The 18,780-nt window shown below is 34.0% G+C and overlaps 1 protein-coding gene across 1 annotated transcript in view; it reads right to left on the bottom strand.

Moving 5' to 3' along the window:
• LOC100816895 (damage-control phosphatase At2g17340) overlaps positions 1-16,767 on the bottom strand; it is a 29,057-nt gene extending 12,290 nt beyond the window's left edge. Inside the window, exons 1-8 of the mRNA XM_041010369.1 lie at positions 16,630-16,767; positions 14,006-14,055; positions 13,844-13,910; positions 11,990-12,058; positions 11,524-11,664; positions 10,767-10,895; positions 10,567-10,653; positions 9,919-9,993 (exon numbers count right to left, since the gene is read on the bottom strand). Coding sequence (XP_040866303.1) covers positions 9,919-9,993; positions 10,567-10,653; positions 10,767-10,895; positions 11,524-11,664; positions 11,990-12,058; positions 13,844-13,910; positions 14,006-14,055; positions 16,630-16,767 — 756 coding nt within the window. The remainder of the gene's footprint in view (positions 1-9,918; positions 9,994-10,566; positions 10,654-10,766; positions 10,896-11,523; positions 11,665-11,989; positions 12,059-13,843; positions 13,911-14,005; positions 14,056-16,629) is intronic.
• Between the last annotated feature and the right edge of the window lie 2,013 nt (positions 16,768-18,780).

Here is an 18,780-nt window from a genome sequence, read left to right as displayed (position 1 = left end):
CTTGAAATCAAATTTCTCTTGATTCTTGAAGTGTTCTTGACTCAATCTTGAACTCATTCTTTTGGGCTTTTTGTCATCATCTTTGTTATCATCAAAACTCCTTGAATCACTCTTGATTCATCATTATGAAGCTTGCTTCTACAATCTCCCCATTTTTGATGATGACAACTCTGAAATCAAGAAACACATACACACACTTTTTCCTAGTCGATCACTCACTTAATTTTCCATTCTCCCCCTTTGTTTTTGAGTTTATGCTTCTCTTGAAATTAAGTTAATTACTTATGTGAGTTCTTGATTTAATCCCTATTTCTCTCCCCCTTTGGCATGAACAAAAAGCCAAAGTGCATAACAAGTATGAACATACATACACTACTAATCATCCACAAGACATTCATTGAAGAATATAAACCAATCATGAAGCAAGAAACATGAATAGATCAAATATATAAAAGCCACATAGTTATATAACATAATTCATAATTGTTCAATCATACCATGCAAATAAAAGAAATACTAAATTGTTCAAATATCATAATAATATAGCCAAATACACGGCTAGAAAACAAAGTGCTAGTAATATTAAAAATAATAGAAAAGCTAAGATGATGGTGGCAGTGGTGGTGGTAGATCAAAGCTTGTACGAATGTGAGAAACATCTTCTTCGACCTTGGTGATTCTTGACTTCATCTCATTGAAGCGCATGTCCACTTGTAACTCCAAAGTATCAAACCTTTCACCAACAAAGGTTTGAAGACCATCGAACCTATCCAAAATCTTTTGAAGAAGAGAGGAATCTTCTCCACCATGTAAATGTCCTTCTTCATCAACGGGTCGAGCACCATTTTTCACCCAAGAGCCATCATGCTCTTTTTGATAACCAAAGGATCCAATGACAGCAAAGCCTATTAGAAAGGATCTCTTGATTGGAACATAAGGTTCAGAATCAAGAGGGATGTTAAAGTGTTGAAGGAAAAGGGTGACTAGGTGTGGATATGGCAATGGAGCATTTAATTGCAATGCCTTATGCATGCGATATCGAACTAAGTATGCCCAATCAATTTGTAGGCCTTTATGAAAAGCCCACATAACAATAAGATCTTCTTCAGAAACCTGTGCAAGGTTTGAAGATCTTGGAAGCAAGATGCGAACAATGAGATAATGAAGGATGCGAGTCTCAAAAGCCAATGAACCGGCAAGAAGCCTTCCGGTCATATCTGCTTGGTTGGTGCAAACCAACCGGTGGGCATCATGCACAGAGAAGTCAAATTTTCAATCATCAATCAGTGTACCTTCAAATGGTACACCTTCACTGGATAATTGGATTAAATCATAGAATAGGGATTGGTCAATGACCATTTTTATCCCATAAACTTCAGAAATTAAAGTGCCTTCTTGGATTTCTAGGTTTGAATAGAAGGCTTTAACTAAATCAAAGTAAACATGCAATTTTAAAGACATGAAAGGAATAAGATTGAAGTTTTCAAATGCCTGAATGCATTAAAAACTCTCATTTGAAAAGAAATCGATATCAATGAATTTTGGATCAATAATGGAACGAGAAGAGAAGAGATTTGTGTACCGTATCCACTGTTCTTCAGATGAAAACAATGAGGAAGAGGGAATAGAGAAAGGAATCGGTGTTTCCTGAGTCTCGGAATGTCGTTGACTCTGACTCGAAGAACCCTTTCCCTTCTTTGATGGTTCTGCCATTAGAAGGGATTATTTGAAATTTCAATCGGTTCAAATGAAAGAGAATGAAAAAAGATGAAGTTTAGGCTTTGTGGGGAGTGATTTGGGCAAGAAATGAGTGAGATATGGCAGAAAGGAGAATTGGGAACGAGGGTTTTTGAAAAAGAGAGAAGATGCATATTTCTGATTTTGAAATTTGAATATATAGGTGCAGGGACGCGTTGTAATCGATTACACTAATATGATAATCGATTACCAGAGAGCATTTTAGCCAAAAATAACTGCCTGTAATCGATTACACTAATATGGTAATCTATTACTAGAGAGCATTTTAGCCAAAAAAATAAAAGCTGATTGACTTTTAGAGAAAAAGGGATTTGAATGAGTATCAAAATACTTTCTTAGAGAAAAATATATTAAAAAATACTTTATGAATGAATCTTAATCAAGTAATTCACATATCATATTCAAAATCATGCATAATCATTTAAAGGATATATATATATATATATATATATATATATATATATATATATATATATATATATATATTCAATTATATCATAATAATCAACTCAACTCAGGTATTGAAGAATAAAGGTCATAAATAAAATCAAAAATTTAAAGGAGACTTCATGCTTTGAGAAAGAAATTAACTCAATCAAGAACCTATAAACACATACTCACAATTTCAATCAATTAAGACAAACAAAATATATAAAAAAATGTTAGTCATCATAAACAAATTAATTGAAAGGAAAATTTCAATCAATAGACTTTCAAAAGAAAATGGTTTTGGTGTTACCTTTTTCATGAGTAAAGATGTCTAGATCTTCAAAGATGAAAGTCATACTTTTGCTTTTTGTTTAACCTTCTTGAGAAATGTTCTCATCACTCTCATAATCCTTAGTTAGAAGGTTGATCTCCTTTTCTGAACCATCGGATGAATCATTGTTATCCCATGCAATGTAGGCCTTCTTGGTCCTTCTTTCATTATACTTTTTCTTATCACTTTTCTCAAACCATTCTTCATTTGAAGGACAATTAGCTTTGATGTGACCAAGTTGGTTGCATTTGTAACATCTATGAACTTGAGAGTCTTCTTGTGATCTTCTTCCATTGTTGAAGTTCTGACGCCTCTCGATTCTTCTTTTCTTGACAAATTTCTGGAACTTCTTCACAAAGAGTGAGAAGTCTTCTTCATCATCTAAATCTTCTTCTTCATTTTCTTCTTGCATTGATGATGAGGTTTTAAGGGCTATACTTCTCTTCTTTTTGTCGGTTTCTTCATTTTGATTAAGATGTTGGAGTTCCATCTCATGTTCCTGCAATTTTCCAAATAAAGTAGCAAGAGACATAGAAGAAAGATCTTTACTTTCAGAAATAGCAGTTACCTTGGGCTGCCATTCCCTACTTAAACATCTTAAAACTTTATTGATTAAATCTTCATTAGGAAAGATTTTTCCTAAAGATTCAAGGTGGTTTACTATATGTGTAAATCTTTTATGCATGCTATGGATGTTTTCATTAGGGTTCATCCTAAACAATTCATATTCATGTGTAAGGGTATTGATTCTATATCTTTTTACATCAGTGGTTCCTTCATGTGTTAGTTGGAGAGTGTCCCACATCTCCTTGGCATTTGTGCAGTTTGACACTCTAAAATACTCATCTATTCTTAGGGCTGAAGTAATAATGTTTTTGGCTTTAAGATCATACTGGATTCTTCTCCTATCTTCTTCTGTCCACTTGTCTCTAGGTTTTTGTGTTGTGGTGCTAGTATTTGCATCTACTATTGTGGGTATGTAAGGTCCTATTTCTATTGCTTCCCAAATGTTTAAATCTATGGCTTCAATGAAAATCTGCATACGGGTTTTCCAATAATGGTAACCCTCACCATTGAAAATGGGTGGTCTATGAATGAAATTTCCTTCAGGAAACAAAGGATTTGAAGAGGCCATGAATCTTGAAGTGGTTAGACTTTCTACAAGATACCTGCTCTGATACCACTTGTTGGATCAAGTGGCCTCAGAATAATTAAGAAGGGGGGTTGAATTAATTATTACTGAACCTTTACTAATTAAAATTTACCCTTCTTAGGCTTTTACTATGTTGTTAAGAAAGTAAAGAACATAAATAGAAACTTAACCAAAAGTAAAAGTGGTAATTAAAGTGCACAGTGGAAATTAAAGAGTGTAGGGAAGAAGAAGACAAACACAAGAGTTTCATACTGGTTCGGCAACAACTCGTGCCTACATCCAGTCCCCAAGTGACCTGCGGTCCTTGGAATTTCTTTTCAACCTTGTAAATTCCTTTACAAGCAAAGATCCACAAGGGATGTACCCTCCCTTGTTCTCTTTGAACAACCTAGTGGATGTACCCTCCACTAGAACTGATCCACAAGAGATGTACCCTCTCTTATTCTCAGTCACAACAACCCAAGTAGATGTACCCTCTACTTGTACCACAAAGGATGTACCCTCCAATATGTTAAGACAAAGTTCTAAGGCGGTTAGTCCTTTGAAACTCTGTGAATAGGGAATCAAAAGAATTGTCAGGCGGTTAATCCTTTGAAATCTTTTGTTTATGGGAAAGGGAAGAATCAAAAGAATTCTTAGACTGTGTTGTTTTGAATTCTTTGACAAGGGAGAAGGGAGACACAAAAGAATTCAGGCGGTTAGTCCTTTGTTCTTTTGGAAAAGGGAGAAGAGAGACACAAAAAGAATTCATGCGGTTATTCATTGGCGAATTCTTTTTGACAAAGGGAGAAGGGAATGAAAAAGATGAATAGCACACTTTTGTTTTCAAGGTTTTGAAAACCAGAAAACTTTTGAAAGCTTTTTGACAAAGGAAGAAGAAGAAAATGATGATGTTCAAAGAGATTCAAAGGTTTTAAAAGATTATAATGTTTGTTTGTAAAGGTTGTAAGTGTTAATAATTGTTCTTAAAATGCAAGTCAAGGTCTTGCTTTTATAGACTCTTCATATCCGATCAAGAAAACCATTAGAAGAGTTATAACCTTTAGAAAAACCTGAAAACCATTGGAAGAGTTACATCTTTTGATTTTTATTCACAACTTTTCACTGGTAATCGATTACCAAATCCTTGTTATCGATTACACAAAGCATTTTTGTGAAAGGATATGATTCTTCACAATTGAATTTGAATTTCAACGTTCAAACATACTGGTAGTCGATTACCAAATCATTGTAATTGATTACACCATTTTGAAATCAATTGGAACGTTGTAAATTCAGTTGAAAGCTTTTTTGAAAACAATCTTTGCTACTGGTAATCGATTACAATAAACTGGTAATCGATTATCAGAGAGTAAAAACTCTTTGCTAAAAGATTTTGTGAAAAAACTTCATGTGCTACTCAATATTTTGAAAAACTTTTTAGTACTTATCTTGGTTGAGTCTTTTCTTGATTCTTGAATCTTGAGTCTTGAATCTTGATCTTGATTATTCTTGATTCTTTATTCTTGAAACTTGATTCTTGAATCTTGAAATCAAATTTCTCTTGATTCATGAAGTGTTCTTGAGTCAATCTTGAACTCATTCTCTTGGGCTTTTTGTCATTATCTTTGTTATCATCAAAACTCATTGAATCACTCTTGATTCATCACTATGAAGCTTGCTTCTACAGTTTAATGTTTAGGGGTTAGGGTATAGGGTATAGGGTGTAGGGTTTAGGGGTTAGAGTTTTGGGTTTTGGGTTTTAGGTTTTGTGCCTAGGGCTTAGGGTTAAACTACACAAGCCATTAAGAGACTGTTACATTCCAAAATAAGTAATGTTAAAAGAATAACTAAACTACACAAACCAAAATAAGTAATGTTTCTAACTAACAATTTCATTGAAGACCACAAAGTAAATACATTAAAGAGAATTTAAACCGATACATGTCACTCGTCTAACATACATAAATCAATTAAATGAACAACTCCCACGGTCAGATTGCATTGGACATCGACGCCTGTTGTGCCCTTCTGCTCCACATCTACTACATTTTTATCGGTGCTCAGATGGTTCGAGCCAATCCATCTCATTCCTTATCCTTGTTGATTTTGGGATAGGGATAAGTGTGGATGCGTCATCAGAAGGAGGAATAGCCACTTCATTTCCAAGAGGCCACCATTGTGTCGAGTAAGCTTTTAAGATGTGCTCATTTGTGTAAACAACATCTATATATTGGTAGTAGTTCATGCTCACGTAACCACAAGCTGCAATAATGTGTGAATATGGATAGTGAAGCGCATAATGCTTTTCGCATTGATAATAATGACCATTCAAGTTAACTGCCCACTTTTGTCCGCCACGTTGCGTTATAGGATTGAAGGTCTCCTTTACTTCAAACCTTGTCGAGTGGATATCATACATGCGAACGATGTGCGAACAGGCTTGTTCTTGATTTTTTCTAAGTTCTTTAACAAGCTTAGAACAATATACTTGTCCTTCATTTAACTGTCTTTGGGCTTGGCAGTCGCGATCAACAAATTACTTTCGACACCTACTATATGTTGATTTGACCAACCTTATTTATACATTCTGAGAGGTTGGTTATCATGTGGCTATATCGACATCCTTCTCTATCATAAGCCATCATCCATTTTTCCTTTGAAATGCGATCAATCCATGTTGCTATGGCTGGACTTAGTTGACAAAATTTTTCTTAATTTTGATAAAAAAAAATGTGCTTGCAAGGAGTGTAGCCTGCATAAAATTAGTTAGCAACAATAGTTTTAAGTATATATGAAACTTAAATTAACGTGACCATCATAAATGAAATCTTACCCAATTTCTTCAACATTTCTTTTTGTTTGGCATTATTGAATTTGCGATTGAAATTGCTTGCTATGTGTCGGACTTAGTAAACATGATAACCGTGGGGAGGTTGCCAACCAAGTGCTTCGTTAGCCACAATAGACTTTATACTCCCGTGACGATCAGATATGAGACAAATACCATTTTTATCTGTGACATGTTCACGCAAGTGTGCCAAAAACCATGACCACGTTGTTAACGTCTCACCTTCGACCACGGCGAATGCTAAAGTAAGGACACCACCATTTCCATCTTGTGATGTGGCCATTAAGAGGGCCCCACGATATTTGCCATACAAATGTGTGTCGTCAACTTGTATGATTGGCTTACAATACTTGAAAGCCTCTTTACATTGACCAAAAGTCCAAAACACTCTATGAAACTGACGATGTTCGTGACTAACCGTATTCCCAATAATAAAATCGTCATGTAGTATTCGAAAATGTGATCCAGGAGAATGATTTTGCATGTGTGTTAGCCACGACGAAAGTTTCGCATATGACTCTTCCCAATCGCCATATTCTATTACAATGGCTTTTTATTTTGCCAACTAAGCTTTCTTGTACGACACCTTGTAGGCAAATTCACTGTTAATCCTCTCTTGAATCAAAGAAACTTTTATTGATGGATCTTCTCTGATCATGCATGTCAATAAAATAACAAAATTTAAATGACAATTAACGCAAAAGTAGCATAATATGAACATAAAATACGTACCTACTACACAAGTGACAATTAAATATGAATCAAGCTTCTCGTGATCTTGTCTCATGGTCATATTGAGACATGTGTGTGATCCACCCCATTGTGTGACTTTCCATGAATCAGTTTTTTTTAGATAAAATTGCCCTCATATAGAAAGGGCAAGGACACTCTGCGCTTTTATTCAAGCAACAAACGACATACTTGTTCGATTTGCTTTCAACAACTTTGAAACTTTGATGCACCTTCATAACATATTGTTTGACTGCATTCTTGATCGCATCTTTACTATCAAAATCCATGCCAACATATAATTCTTGGCCAACATTAAAACTCGATTGCATCTCCAAATCACAAATGTCCTCCTCATCAGGATGACTCTAGTTGATATTATTATAATGCAAAGCATCATTCTAAAATGGATTTTGAATTTCTTGTACACCTAATAGTTCAAAAAAAAAAAGAGTTCAAATCATACTTATTTAGCATTAAATACAATTGTCATCAAATGATAAATGTATTCACCTATTTTTTTTAGAGGAAATTATACCTTCTGCTAGGTGAACAATTCTTACAGGTTGAATCATGTCGGTGACTTCATCGTCTGTATCAAATATACCGTCAATACTATCATCTTCGTTTAAAGACTCTTCCACGTATGAGTTAGACACAAGATAATCATCATCATCATCATCTTCATCGCCATGTAAATTGCTCACATTTCTTGGCGGTTGCGCCTTATTATTAGATAAATTATTTCCACATGATGTAAGAGAATTTGCAGAATGAAACATAGAACCACCAGCCACATCTTTTTCTATGTACAATTCCAGAATTGACATTTGATCTTATTGTTGAAAACTTTTGAGCATGGTTTCAACATCTTCGTCATCACAAATTTGCAACGCAACATATTTTCCAGACACTAAAAATCTACAACTGATAGCACAAATAATTTCATTATTTTCTAACTTTACCTTATCTCCAATTTTTTTCTTCAAAGCATTGAAACTAATTCCACGTTTAATCTGAATCATTTTTTTACTGCATTCAAATATTACATTATCATTCTCTTCGTATACCCTTCCATTGAAATACAACACTATTATAACCGAATTCATGATGTACCTACAAAAATAATATTTTAAATAATTAATCATAATAAATTCAAAATAATAAAATGTAATCACAAAAAGTCCCTTTACTGGAACTTGACATTAAAACTTTATTCTATAAAAAATTATTAACTTTAAATAAATATAATGGTAGACACTTAAAAAACATAAACGATTCCAAGGTAGTAATTTTAAAGGCAAAATAAACCATAACAAAGTTAGTATTATAAATAATTAATCTTACCAATAATAACTTCAAAATAAAAAAAGGTAATTACAAAATTACTACAAATACATTAAAATAAATATGATGCGAGAAACTTAAAAGTATAAATTTAAAAAGGCAAAACTAAAGAACACTTTCAAAGTACACATTTTAATTACATACTACACACTTCATATTGAAATTTTTTTCCGCACTCAACATACTTACTTCAAATAAATATAATGCAAACAAAAAATAATTTTAAATACCGTTCAAGTTGAACGCTCATAAATTTTTAACACACAACAACAAACCATGAACATCAACCTAATCTAATTAAAAAATTACTACAACTTCATATTAAAAAAAATCCACACTAAAAATACTTACTTCAAATAAATATGATTCTACAAAATTTTTTAGTTTTAAACACTTTTGAAAGTACATAGTTGATCAATTTTTAACACACTAACAAAGCATCAACACCAACCTAATCTAATTAAAAATATACTAAAAACTTCATATTCAAAATATTTTTTCGAGACTCAAAATATTTTCTTCAAATAAACATGATGGCACAAATTTCTTTTATTTTAGACACACACAAACAAGCATATGAAATATAAAGCTAATTTAATTTAAAAATTAATAAAAACTTCACATTCAAACTTATTCTGATCTAAAAAATTACTTCAAAAAAAAATTTGATGCCACAAATTGTTTGACTGGAAATTCCGAACCTTATGACTGACAAATTTAAATCTCAACAAGCAAATTTCGAACCTTATGGCTGACAAATTTAAACCTCAAGAAGCAAATTTTGACAGTCAGAAGTTTTGAAAATACTGAAATCTAGTTTTCAACACACACACTAAAGCAATTTTGGAGACACTGGACGTATATAAAGACCCTAAATCGCCAAAGCCACTGGCTATTCCCATTTACCTAACTCGCCAATATCAGTGGCTACTCCAATTTAGCCTAACTCGCCAATGCCAGTGGCTACTTCCCTTTAGCCTGCCAACTGAAAAAGCGCCTGCCAACTGAAAAGCCTGAATGGCTGAGAGCCTACGCCTCCTGTGCTTGGAACTTGCCAGTTTGACCGGCTACTCCCCATGCATGACGAAATTGCCAATGGGGTTGGCGACTCTAGGCCACGTGTACGGACACAGTAAACTCGTAAATGTAACTGGCGGTTTGCTTCTGCATGCATGTATTTTACTTAGAAAAGAGATCCATGCCAGAAAATGTTTTAAAACAACCCCATTTAAAGAATTAATTTGTAAAAATGCCCCCTTTGGGGTAATTTGCCACATGATGGAGTTAGTAAATAATACGGCAATTACGAAAACTTTATAAAAAAAAACTTATTTTCATTACCTTTGATATAATTTCAACTAGCTCAGAACAAGTCACATCATTGATGGATGGTAAGTCATTAGCAGCCAATACAACCTGCGTTCATACAGAATCACATTAAATACGTTAAAGATGGCTGCTGTAAGAACAGAATTTCAAAAGCAGTTTCGATTTCAAACATATAATTAAAATGGAAAAAATACTAATGAACAACATTTACAACAACACAATCATTTACACGTTTTATCCAGAAATTAGAGTTTAGATGATTGATATAGAATTAAAATATCTGAAAATTTTGCTTTCATGGCTTTTGGTAGAAATAAAGATGCAAAATATATGTGGCAATGTGCTACCTATGCTCCACTTTGGTGCATTTGGTTGAACAATAACTCCGGTATTTTTAAAGAGAATTCAATGGCACAACACTTGATTTGGTAAAATTTTATGTATTTGGGTTCTATTTGTTGTAAATCACATGACTTTATAAATGGGGTAACCCTTGTTAGGATCGGACAGCTTTGCTACAATGATTTTCTCTTTTTTCTTTGTTTTATATGTTTAGTTATTATGCTAAAAAAGGGTTCCTTTTCATCCATCTCTTTTGCAATATTTATCTTCATTTTAATGATTTTTTTATTTTATAAATAAATAAAGAAGTCAGCAAACCTGACTCCTAGGCCGAAGTACTTCTCTTGCAAATGGCATAATACCCAAAATGATATCTGCACCAGAGTTATCAAAAAATATGATAACCTGCCATGATAAAAGGCACACATTAGAACAGTACCACGACATAAAATATGCCAGAAGAAAAAAAATCAATTATCAATGATAAACTTGTATCTCTTTATACATGTTAAAGTTGCCTTCTTCCATGGGTTCTTGCTCCATTTCAATTTGAAAGTGTCAAGATCATGAATGACACAAGGTCGAGGAACGAGATTTTGACAACTAGCCAAAAAGGACATTCCATCCTTCGAGAAAACCTCTGCAAGCTTCAAGAAATTGTGAAAACAATAAGGTAATATACATATACATAAAGTACAAATAGATATAGCTTTACACACTACTGTATGATTGTGATAATTAAAAAAGAAAAAGAAAAACAGTTTTCTTCTAGTAGGAAACTAAATTCATACCTAGGTAAAGTTTTTAGAATATCTAGTTACCCATGCAAAATTTCAGCAACCAAGGCAAGATAGAAACATTGTATTTTAAGGATAATTAGCCACTGAATGTGTCCTTATTCTTCGCACAGCAATGAGGAACAAATCCAAATGATATCAGAAAATGGGATAACACCAGTGACAAATATACAATAGTACTAACAGCAATCAACTACGGAAAGTTAAGGAATATTGTATTTTAAGAATAATTAGACACACCATGTGTCCTTATTCTTCACAGAACAGAGGAACTAAACCAAAAAACAGGAAAGCGGAAAGAATGAATAAAGGGATTGTTACTGAAACATGGTACATAAAAGAATATTTATAGATACAGATTGCAGCTTAACCTAGTAAAATTAGTGTTTGAATGAACAAGTAGGTGCAGTCTGGTTTGGCAAAGAATCTTAATTAGTTTTGCCAAGTTATCAAAAGAATGCATAGTAAATCATCCTACCTGTGCAGAACCAAGATCAAATATGTTTCCAGTAAAAATTCCTCTAACTAGATTCTCAAGTCGCTTGCTTTCATCTTCAATGGCATCATTAAGATGAACAACATTCTCAAACAGTGAGATGGCTTTTGCATTTTCTACATCCTATTGAAGTTAATAGAAAAGAGTAACATAACTTGGGTGAAATAAAACTATATTGTGCATTAATAATGTCATGTACCACCCCAGCTCTCCTTTATTAAAATTGATAACAACATATGTTTAAATTCTTCTCACTCAACTTCGGCTAATGAACAGTAGAGCTTCTCAACCAACTACATCTGAAAACAATTCCATTATTTCTCCTCCATAATTCATGCAAGATGTTACATTTAATCAATTACAATCAGATAACACTTTTCTTCCACCTTTTATTGTCCATAGTTGCATAGCAGTAACAAATGGCATCCCAAATAACAGTTAAACTTACCTTGACTTTTTTGAAGATATCACTGAATCCCAATTCTCTAAGCACGAGTTCATGAAGTCTACAGAGAAGCTGGAAAATCCCCCCAACCACCCAGAAAGGGAGAAAAATAGAAAAACATTCACCTTGTGTTTGGATGAAAAATTTAAAATTTTTTAAAAAAATTCAAATACACAATATTTTAATTATCTTAATTTAAATTGTTTTCATTTTATAAATATTTTATTTGCATGAAGTAATTTAATTTTTTTATTTTAATTTCTTAATTTGATAAAGTAATTCAATTTCAATGAAATTTAAAATTTCATTTTAATTTTTTTTTAAATTAAAATTTTAATATTAAATAAATAAATATTAATCATTTTTAAATATTTAAAATAATTTTACTGAAAAGGGATGACTCCATATTGGGGTATGAATGATAACATTGTTTTTTCTTTTTGTTTCAAAGCAATATTAATAGTTGTACATTATGAGTTATGACATGTATGTGTTTGGCTGGATAGAGACCACAATGGAAACATTTGGGTTGAGGTGAGAGACCACTTACCAGAAAGGGACCGGATCATCCTTTTACTCAACAAAAACTTTGAAATTTGATTTGATTTGACTTGATATTTAGAAATATTGTTTATGGTGAGATATTTTTATGGTTTTCTCTATCTCTGCTTTCGGATATTAGAAACCTTGTCATTCTGTAGTCTATTTTTAGAAGGAAAAATAATAATAGTAATAAATGAGAGAGAAAGTGAAATGAGCGTTGTAATAGGGGTTGGGGTTGGCAGGCTAACATGACAAGATGAAGGCTGGCCTACCTCTGTGGTGGCTACCTATTAGATGATTAGTGCTCACATGGTCACGTTGTTCAACCCTGTCTTTTCCAACTCTTTATTTTTCATTTCAAAGTTGCCCTTGTCTAATTCCAACCACACTCAACCTATTACTATTTCTTTTCCTTTCGCATAAAAAAGCATCAACCCTTCTCTCCCACCTCATCCACTCTCATTCCATCTATTGTTCCTACAAGAGAGAAAAAATGTCGAAGGAAATGAGCCAACAGAGGAAAGACTACGTAGACCCTCCACCAGCCCCCCTCATCGACTTGGTCGAGATTAAGCTCTAGTCCTTCTACAGAGCTCTCATCGTCGAGTTTATTGCCACACTTCTCTTCCTCTATGTCACCATCGCCACCGTCATTGGCCACAAAAATAGACCAGACCTTGCGACGGGGTTGGCCTTCTCAGCATCACATGGGCCTTTTTGGTGGCATGATCTTTGTCCTCGTCTACTGCACCGTCAACATTTCTGGTAGCCCTCCGCGGCGACAACAACTGGAATCACCCCACCGTCACCGCCATCTTCATCTACGTCATCCTCATGGCCTTCGCACCCATGCCACGAGTTCTCTCCGCCGCAACGTTCACTTCACCGCCTTGAATTCGGATCCTCGTTCACGCAATTACCTTCCTCCGGCATGGAAGTGTATCTGATGACACTGCTCATGGTTTTCATAATCAAAGATAGGATGTAAGATAGGGTGTGAGAGAGAGAACGAAGGGTTACTGTATGTGAGAGGAGAGCATTTGAAGTTCTTACCAATTAGGTGGAATTTCAATTCCTATTATTTTAGTCTATTAAATTTTTTAAAAAAATTGATATAAATTTAAATTTTTTAAAATTCTGTATCCAAACAACTAAATTATGATAATACTTAAAAAATGAATTACCTTATTTAAATCCTTCATCCAAACACAAGTGAAGAAAATTAGAAACATCAACAAATTTCTTTTTTTTTTCTAATTCCTATTTTGGGGAAGGGGGATTAAGGTATAGTTTTACCTATAGTATAGAACATACAATGCAATCAGGAGGCCCACCATGACTTTCAGGATATTTCTTCAAATCTTCAAGTATATCAACATATATCTTTTGCAGGAAAAAACATAAACAAAACATAAAATTAGTAAATCCCATACTACAAGTTATTAAGTATAATAAAAATAAGAAGTAAGAAATAACCGTTGAGCAAATTTTTCAGCTTTAGTTGCAGCATCAGGAACAGAAGTACACTACTAGAAATATTCTATTTTACGACGCACATTCTACGTCGGTCGTACATAACCCGACGTAGTAGTGCACACGGTGGCCTTTCCGTAAATATATAAGTTTTATATACGGCGCATTTCGTATACGACAACGTTTCAATTAAACGCCGCGTTTGTAGCTTTGGTGGAACTAATCTAAGATGGTGTGTTTATAGACACCGTCGTAGTTGTGGTCAGAGACAAAGACGGTGTTACATGTGCACCGTCTTTAATTTTGTGCTTTAAATACTCTTTGTTTCGCGATGATTCAACACTCTCGCGTCCTCGAAAAAGCTATACGAAAACCCTAATGCGCATGCGCTCTGTTGCCTGAAGTCATCCCAGCGACGACTCCGTCGTGCCCACCGTGACATTGCGTTTTCGACCACCAAGAACAAAAACCCTAGCCATTGTTCTGACCACCATCACGTATCCGATCTCGTGCCCTTTGGAGTGGTGTCGCCACCTTGCTAGTGTGAAGGTAAGGATGTCGAAGTTTTTGAGTTCTTGTTTCATAATATAAGTTTTTTAGTTCTTGTTTCATAATATAAGACTTTTAAAATGTGATTATCGACTTCTTGAGTTGCCCTAACAATGTCATCGTTGAATATGCGAAAAGGATTTGAAGGCCAAAGGGTTTAGTTAAGTCAGAGTACTAACGAAGTTGATGTTGTTGGTTGTTTTGGTTTCGCGTTTTTGTTATCTGGATTGGTGCACTTCGAGCATAGGTTGTTAGATTTATTACATATGCATTTGTGGTTTCGATTATTTTCTTCCATTATTACATATGCATAACCTGTTGGATTCAAATGACAAAAGGAAGTTTTGAAATTAATACAAAAGATCAAATTGGGAGTTTTCAAACTTGGGTTTTGTCCCAATTCATGGGAACAGTTCAATGAGAAGCATGAATCAAATGTGCCAAAATGTTCTGGAAATTAGGTGGTCATACACTCTTACAGTGTAATTGGGTTTTGTTTGGCAATTTTTGTGCAAATTTTATGTTTGTTTGTTTCTTTACCTCTCTTTGCTTATAATTTATGATTCAAATTATTACATAAGATCAGTTTTCTCATCTTCATTTTTTCATAGCAGATAAAGAGGGAAATATCCACCTTGAAGTTGCTGAAGCATCCGAACGTGGTTAGATTATACGAGGTAACATCCTAACCTGTTTTCTGTTTTTTTTTTTGTTGACCATGTGTTTTTTCTTTTTCTTTTTCTTGTTTACGTGTAAAAGTGCAGTTAATGCAGTTTAAAATCATTGATTTTATAAGTATTTCCATTTTTTATGTGTTGTTTTGGCATTTCTCTACTTAGTCAGAAAAAGTTAGCTTCGCTTTTATTTTCTTTGTGGAAACATGTGTTACGTGGTTATCGGATCAACAATGTATACAGTTTCTTCACTCATTTACATAGTCAGCAAATTGGAGTAATTAAGCTTTTTCTGAAACTAAGAGTCCAAGAACTGCTATTCGAGTTGGATAATTATTTGCGTTGTGTACTTTGGGTTTGAATTAATTTTGTTACATTTTTCAGAGGAACTTAGATCAATTGGAAGACTTACTCAAGAAGGTTAAATTGAAGACCATAAGGACTGAACCACCTTCTGCATCTATTGCTGGCACAAGGTACTTTTGGATTATTAATTTTGATTGTGCGTTTAGAAATGATTAAAAAAAAATTCTTATGGGTTGTTATTGGTTGGTAAGTTGGTGTATCTTTGGTGTTTCTGTAGATTCTGTAGTTGCTGCGTTACAATTTGTGGCTCCCTCTGCAAAGGGATTATTTTTTTAAAATCATTTTGACTTGGATCCTATTTGAATGTTTCAACACGACCCACAGTAGGATATCAGATCATTATGGTGTATTTAGGAGCAGATTATCATATTTATACTAATAAGTATATCCAAATGCAAATGTTTTTTTTTGTTTTTTGTGTTTATATTATAATTATAGAGTCAGTATGCTGTTTCCTTTTAGAAACAAATGACAGCCACTCAGAGAATAGTATACATTACTCTCTTTCATCTCTTTTCATTCCTCACACTTTCATCCATTTTCATTCATGTATACCAAACCCATTGTAAAAGTTTGATAGGTCCTGCATTTAAAGTCAAATCAAAATTCAATCCCTAAGAAATAAGGTTGTTGTCTTAAATAGAGAAAAGTAGGACAGTAATATCCACTCCAGGAATAACATAAAATTCCTAATCTTGAATAGTTCCCCAAAATTTAGAATCATAGTTAGCATAAAGTGCTATCTGTCAGCGTATTGATATCAAAAGTTTGATTCTGAAAAATGATATCATTTCTGAGCCTCCAAATTGAAACTGTAGTTGCTATCCACCACATTGTCCTTCTTGTGTTAGAAACCTTTGAAGTTGTTGAGGAGTAGTGCTGGATAAAATTATCCAAAGGCCTACAGTGAAACACCTTGTCTTCCTTTACCCAAGAAAGGTATTCCCACCATATAGCCATAGTTTTGCCACAGGTGAAAAATAGATGGGATGCGGATTCGGGTTGATTGTGGCAGAAGGGACATAAATCATTATCTACCTGAATCTGGCTCTTGATCAAGTTGTCCTTCGTGGGAAGTCTGTCCCATAATAACCTCCAAACAAAAGAAAGGGCTTTAGGAGGAAGTTTGATCTCCCAAAGTTTCTTGAATCCCAGGTACAGACCTTCATCAACCATCTCAGATTTAATAACTTGATAACCAAATTTAGTTGAGAAAATCCCAGAGGATTCAGCTCCCCAAACCCAGGTATCATTGAGATTGTTGTTAACTCTGATTTGGTGGATGTGATCAATGAAAATAGAGGCTAGCTGCACCTCATTATCAAACAAGTGTCTTCTCTAAACCATATTCCAGACCCATCCATTCTCTGTCCAGGATCCCACTTCTGCCACCCTTAAATCTCTTTGGGAAGAAATACTGAATAACTCATGGAATTGATCCTTTAGAGGAACTCCTTCATCACCCCAAGGATCTTCCCAAAAGAGGAATTTGTCACCTCTCCCCAGCTTCCACCTGATTTGATTATCAGCATTGACCACATTTTGCTGTTGAAAGATGGCCCTTAAATCAGCCCACCAAGTAGAGAAATACTGCTTTCGAGGACCATACTCCAATCCCCTCCAGCCATTGTACATAGAGATCAGAATTCTGGTCCAAAGCTGGTCTGGTTGGTGGAACATCAGCCACTTCCATTTGAACAACAGAGCCTTGTTAAGACTTGGAAGATCTCTAATCCCCAACCCTCCCATATGCTTAGGAGAGCAGCACTGGCTCCAAGAAATCCAAGCAATCTTCCTACTATCTGGTTTTCCCCCCATAGGAATTGTCTTTGGAATTCAACTTACTAGTGTGTTTGGATTAGATTGATGGTGAAAAAAATCAATTAAATTTTCATGATAAAGATAAAGTGATAAATAGTTGTTTCTGTTTTTTTTATGGTATGGCCATAATTTTGTGGGATAAAATGGATTGTTGTGTTTTATCCCAACACAATATATACATTGCCGCGGTTTAAAAATTAAAATATTGATTGGCTATAAACGTCACAAAGCATACAGTTGTGGTTTATTTGGTCTTAGCATTTATTGGCGGCTATAATTTGCCACAATGTTTTTTCTATTATTTTTTACCCCTTTTTGAATTTTAATGATCTAAATTAAAACAAAAAAATTTCTAAACATCTTGTCTTCAACAACATTGGAACAGCTCTGAGCTCTCTCTGGTCCTCAATTTGTGCTTTTTATCCTCCAGTTGCAACACCCTAACTCGCTAAGTCACACGCAGCACCGTGATTTTCTGCAGGTTCTCATCCTTAAACCTTAATTTCGTCCCTTGATTAAATTAATAGTTATATATATATATATATATATATATATATATATATATATATATATATATATATATATATATATATTGACATTTTAAAAACTATAAACCCTTATCTATACTATCTGTCAAGTGACCAGAGCAAAGACCCCTATTTTTATCGCGGGTCGTCATTTCTGCCAACAGAACACAGAGGCCAGCATCGTGTGTTGTTCAATCTAAAGGCACCTTCTGCCTGCGTTCGTCTATCAGATATAGGTTCATTGTTTATTCCTCTCATTAAGTTTCTAAATACTGAAATAACAATACCTGCACAATCAATGAGTGTGTTCTCATAAATTGACTTAAAAGAGTTGAAGCCAGGAAAGTGGCAAGGCGTTCTGATTCATTGGAACAATTTGTCTGTGAAATGACGCGTCTTTTGTTTTGAATTCAAATTGTTTACATTTTATATAAGATTAAATTGCACTAACTCCCCTTAAAAGTTTTTGATATTGCACAAAACCCTTGGTTTTTTAACGTTTACAGCTGCTTTCTTACAAGGGTACATGGTGTAATGATTTTCAATCAATTAATGGTATAGTGTAATGTACAAGGATATTAGTGTCATGTTTTGCAAACAATTAATAGGGTTAGTGTAGGAGTAGAAAAAACAGGGATATCAGGGGGAATTTCAGTGACATTTACTGTAATTTACTCTGGATATCAGGGGGAATTTCAGTGACATTTACTGTAATTTACTCTTCATTGATATAATTTTTTTTTTTGGAAAGCAAATATATATATATATATATATTGATTAAAAAAGTACCAGAGGTACTACAAGATACATAGTAGACCTGTAAAACAGGAAAAAAAACCAC

The sequence above is a fragment of the Glycine max genome, chromosome 16, assembly GCF_000004515.6.
Source record: "Glycine max cultivar Williams 82 chromosome 16, Glycine_max_v4.0, whole genome shotgun sequence".
NCBI classification, from domain to species: domain Eukaryota; kingdom Viridiplantae; phylum Streptophyta; class Magnoliopsida; order Fabales; family Fabaceae; genus Glycine; species Glycine max.
The sequence above is the reverse complement of the archived record's forward strand: the minus strand, read 5'-3'. Positions and strand labels throughout refer to the sequence as shown.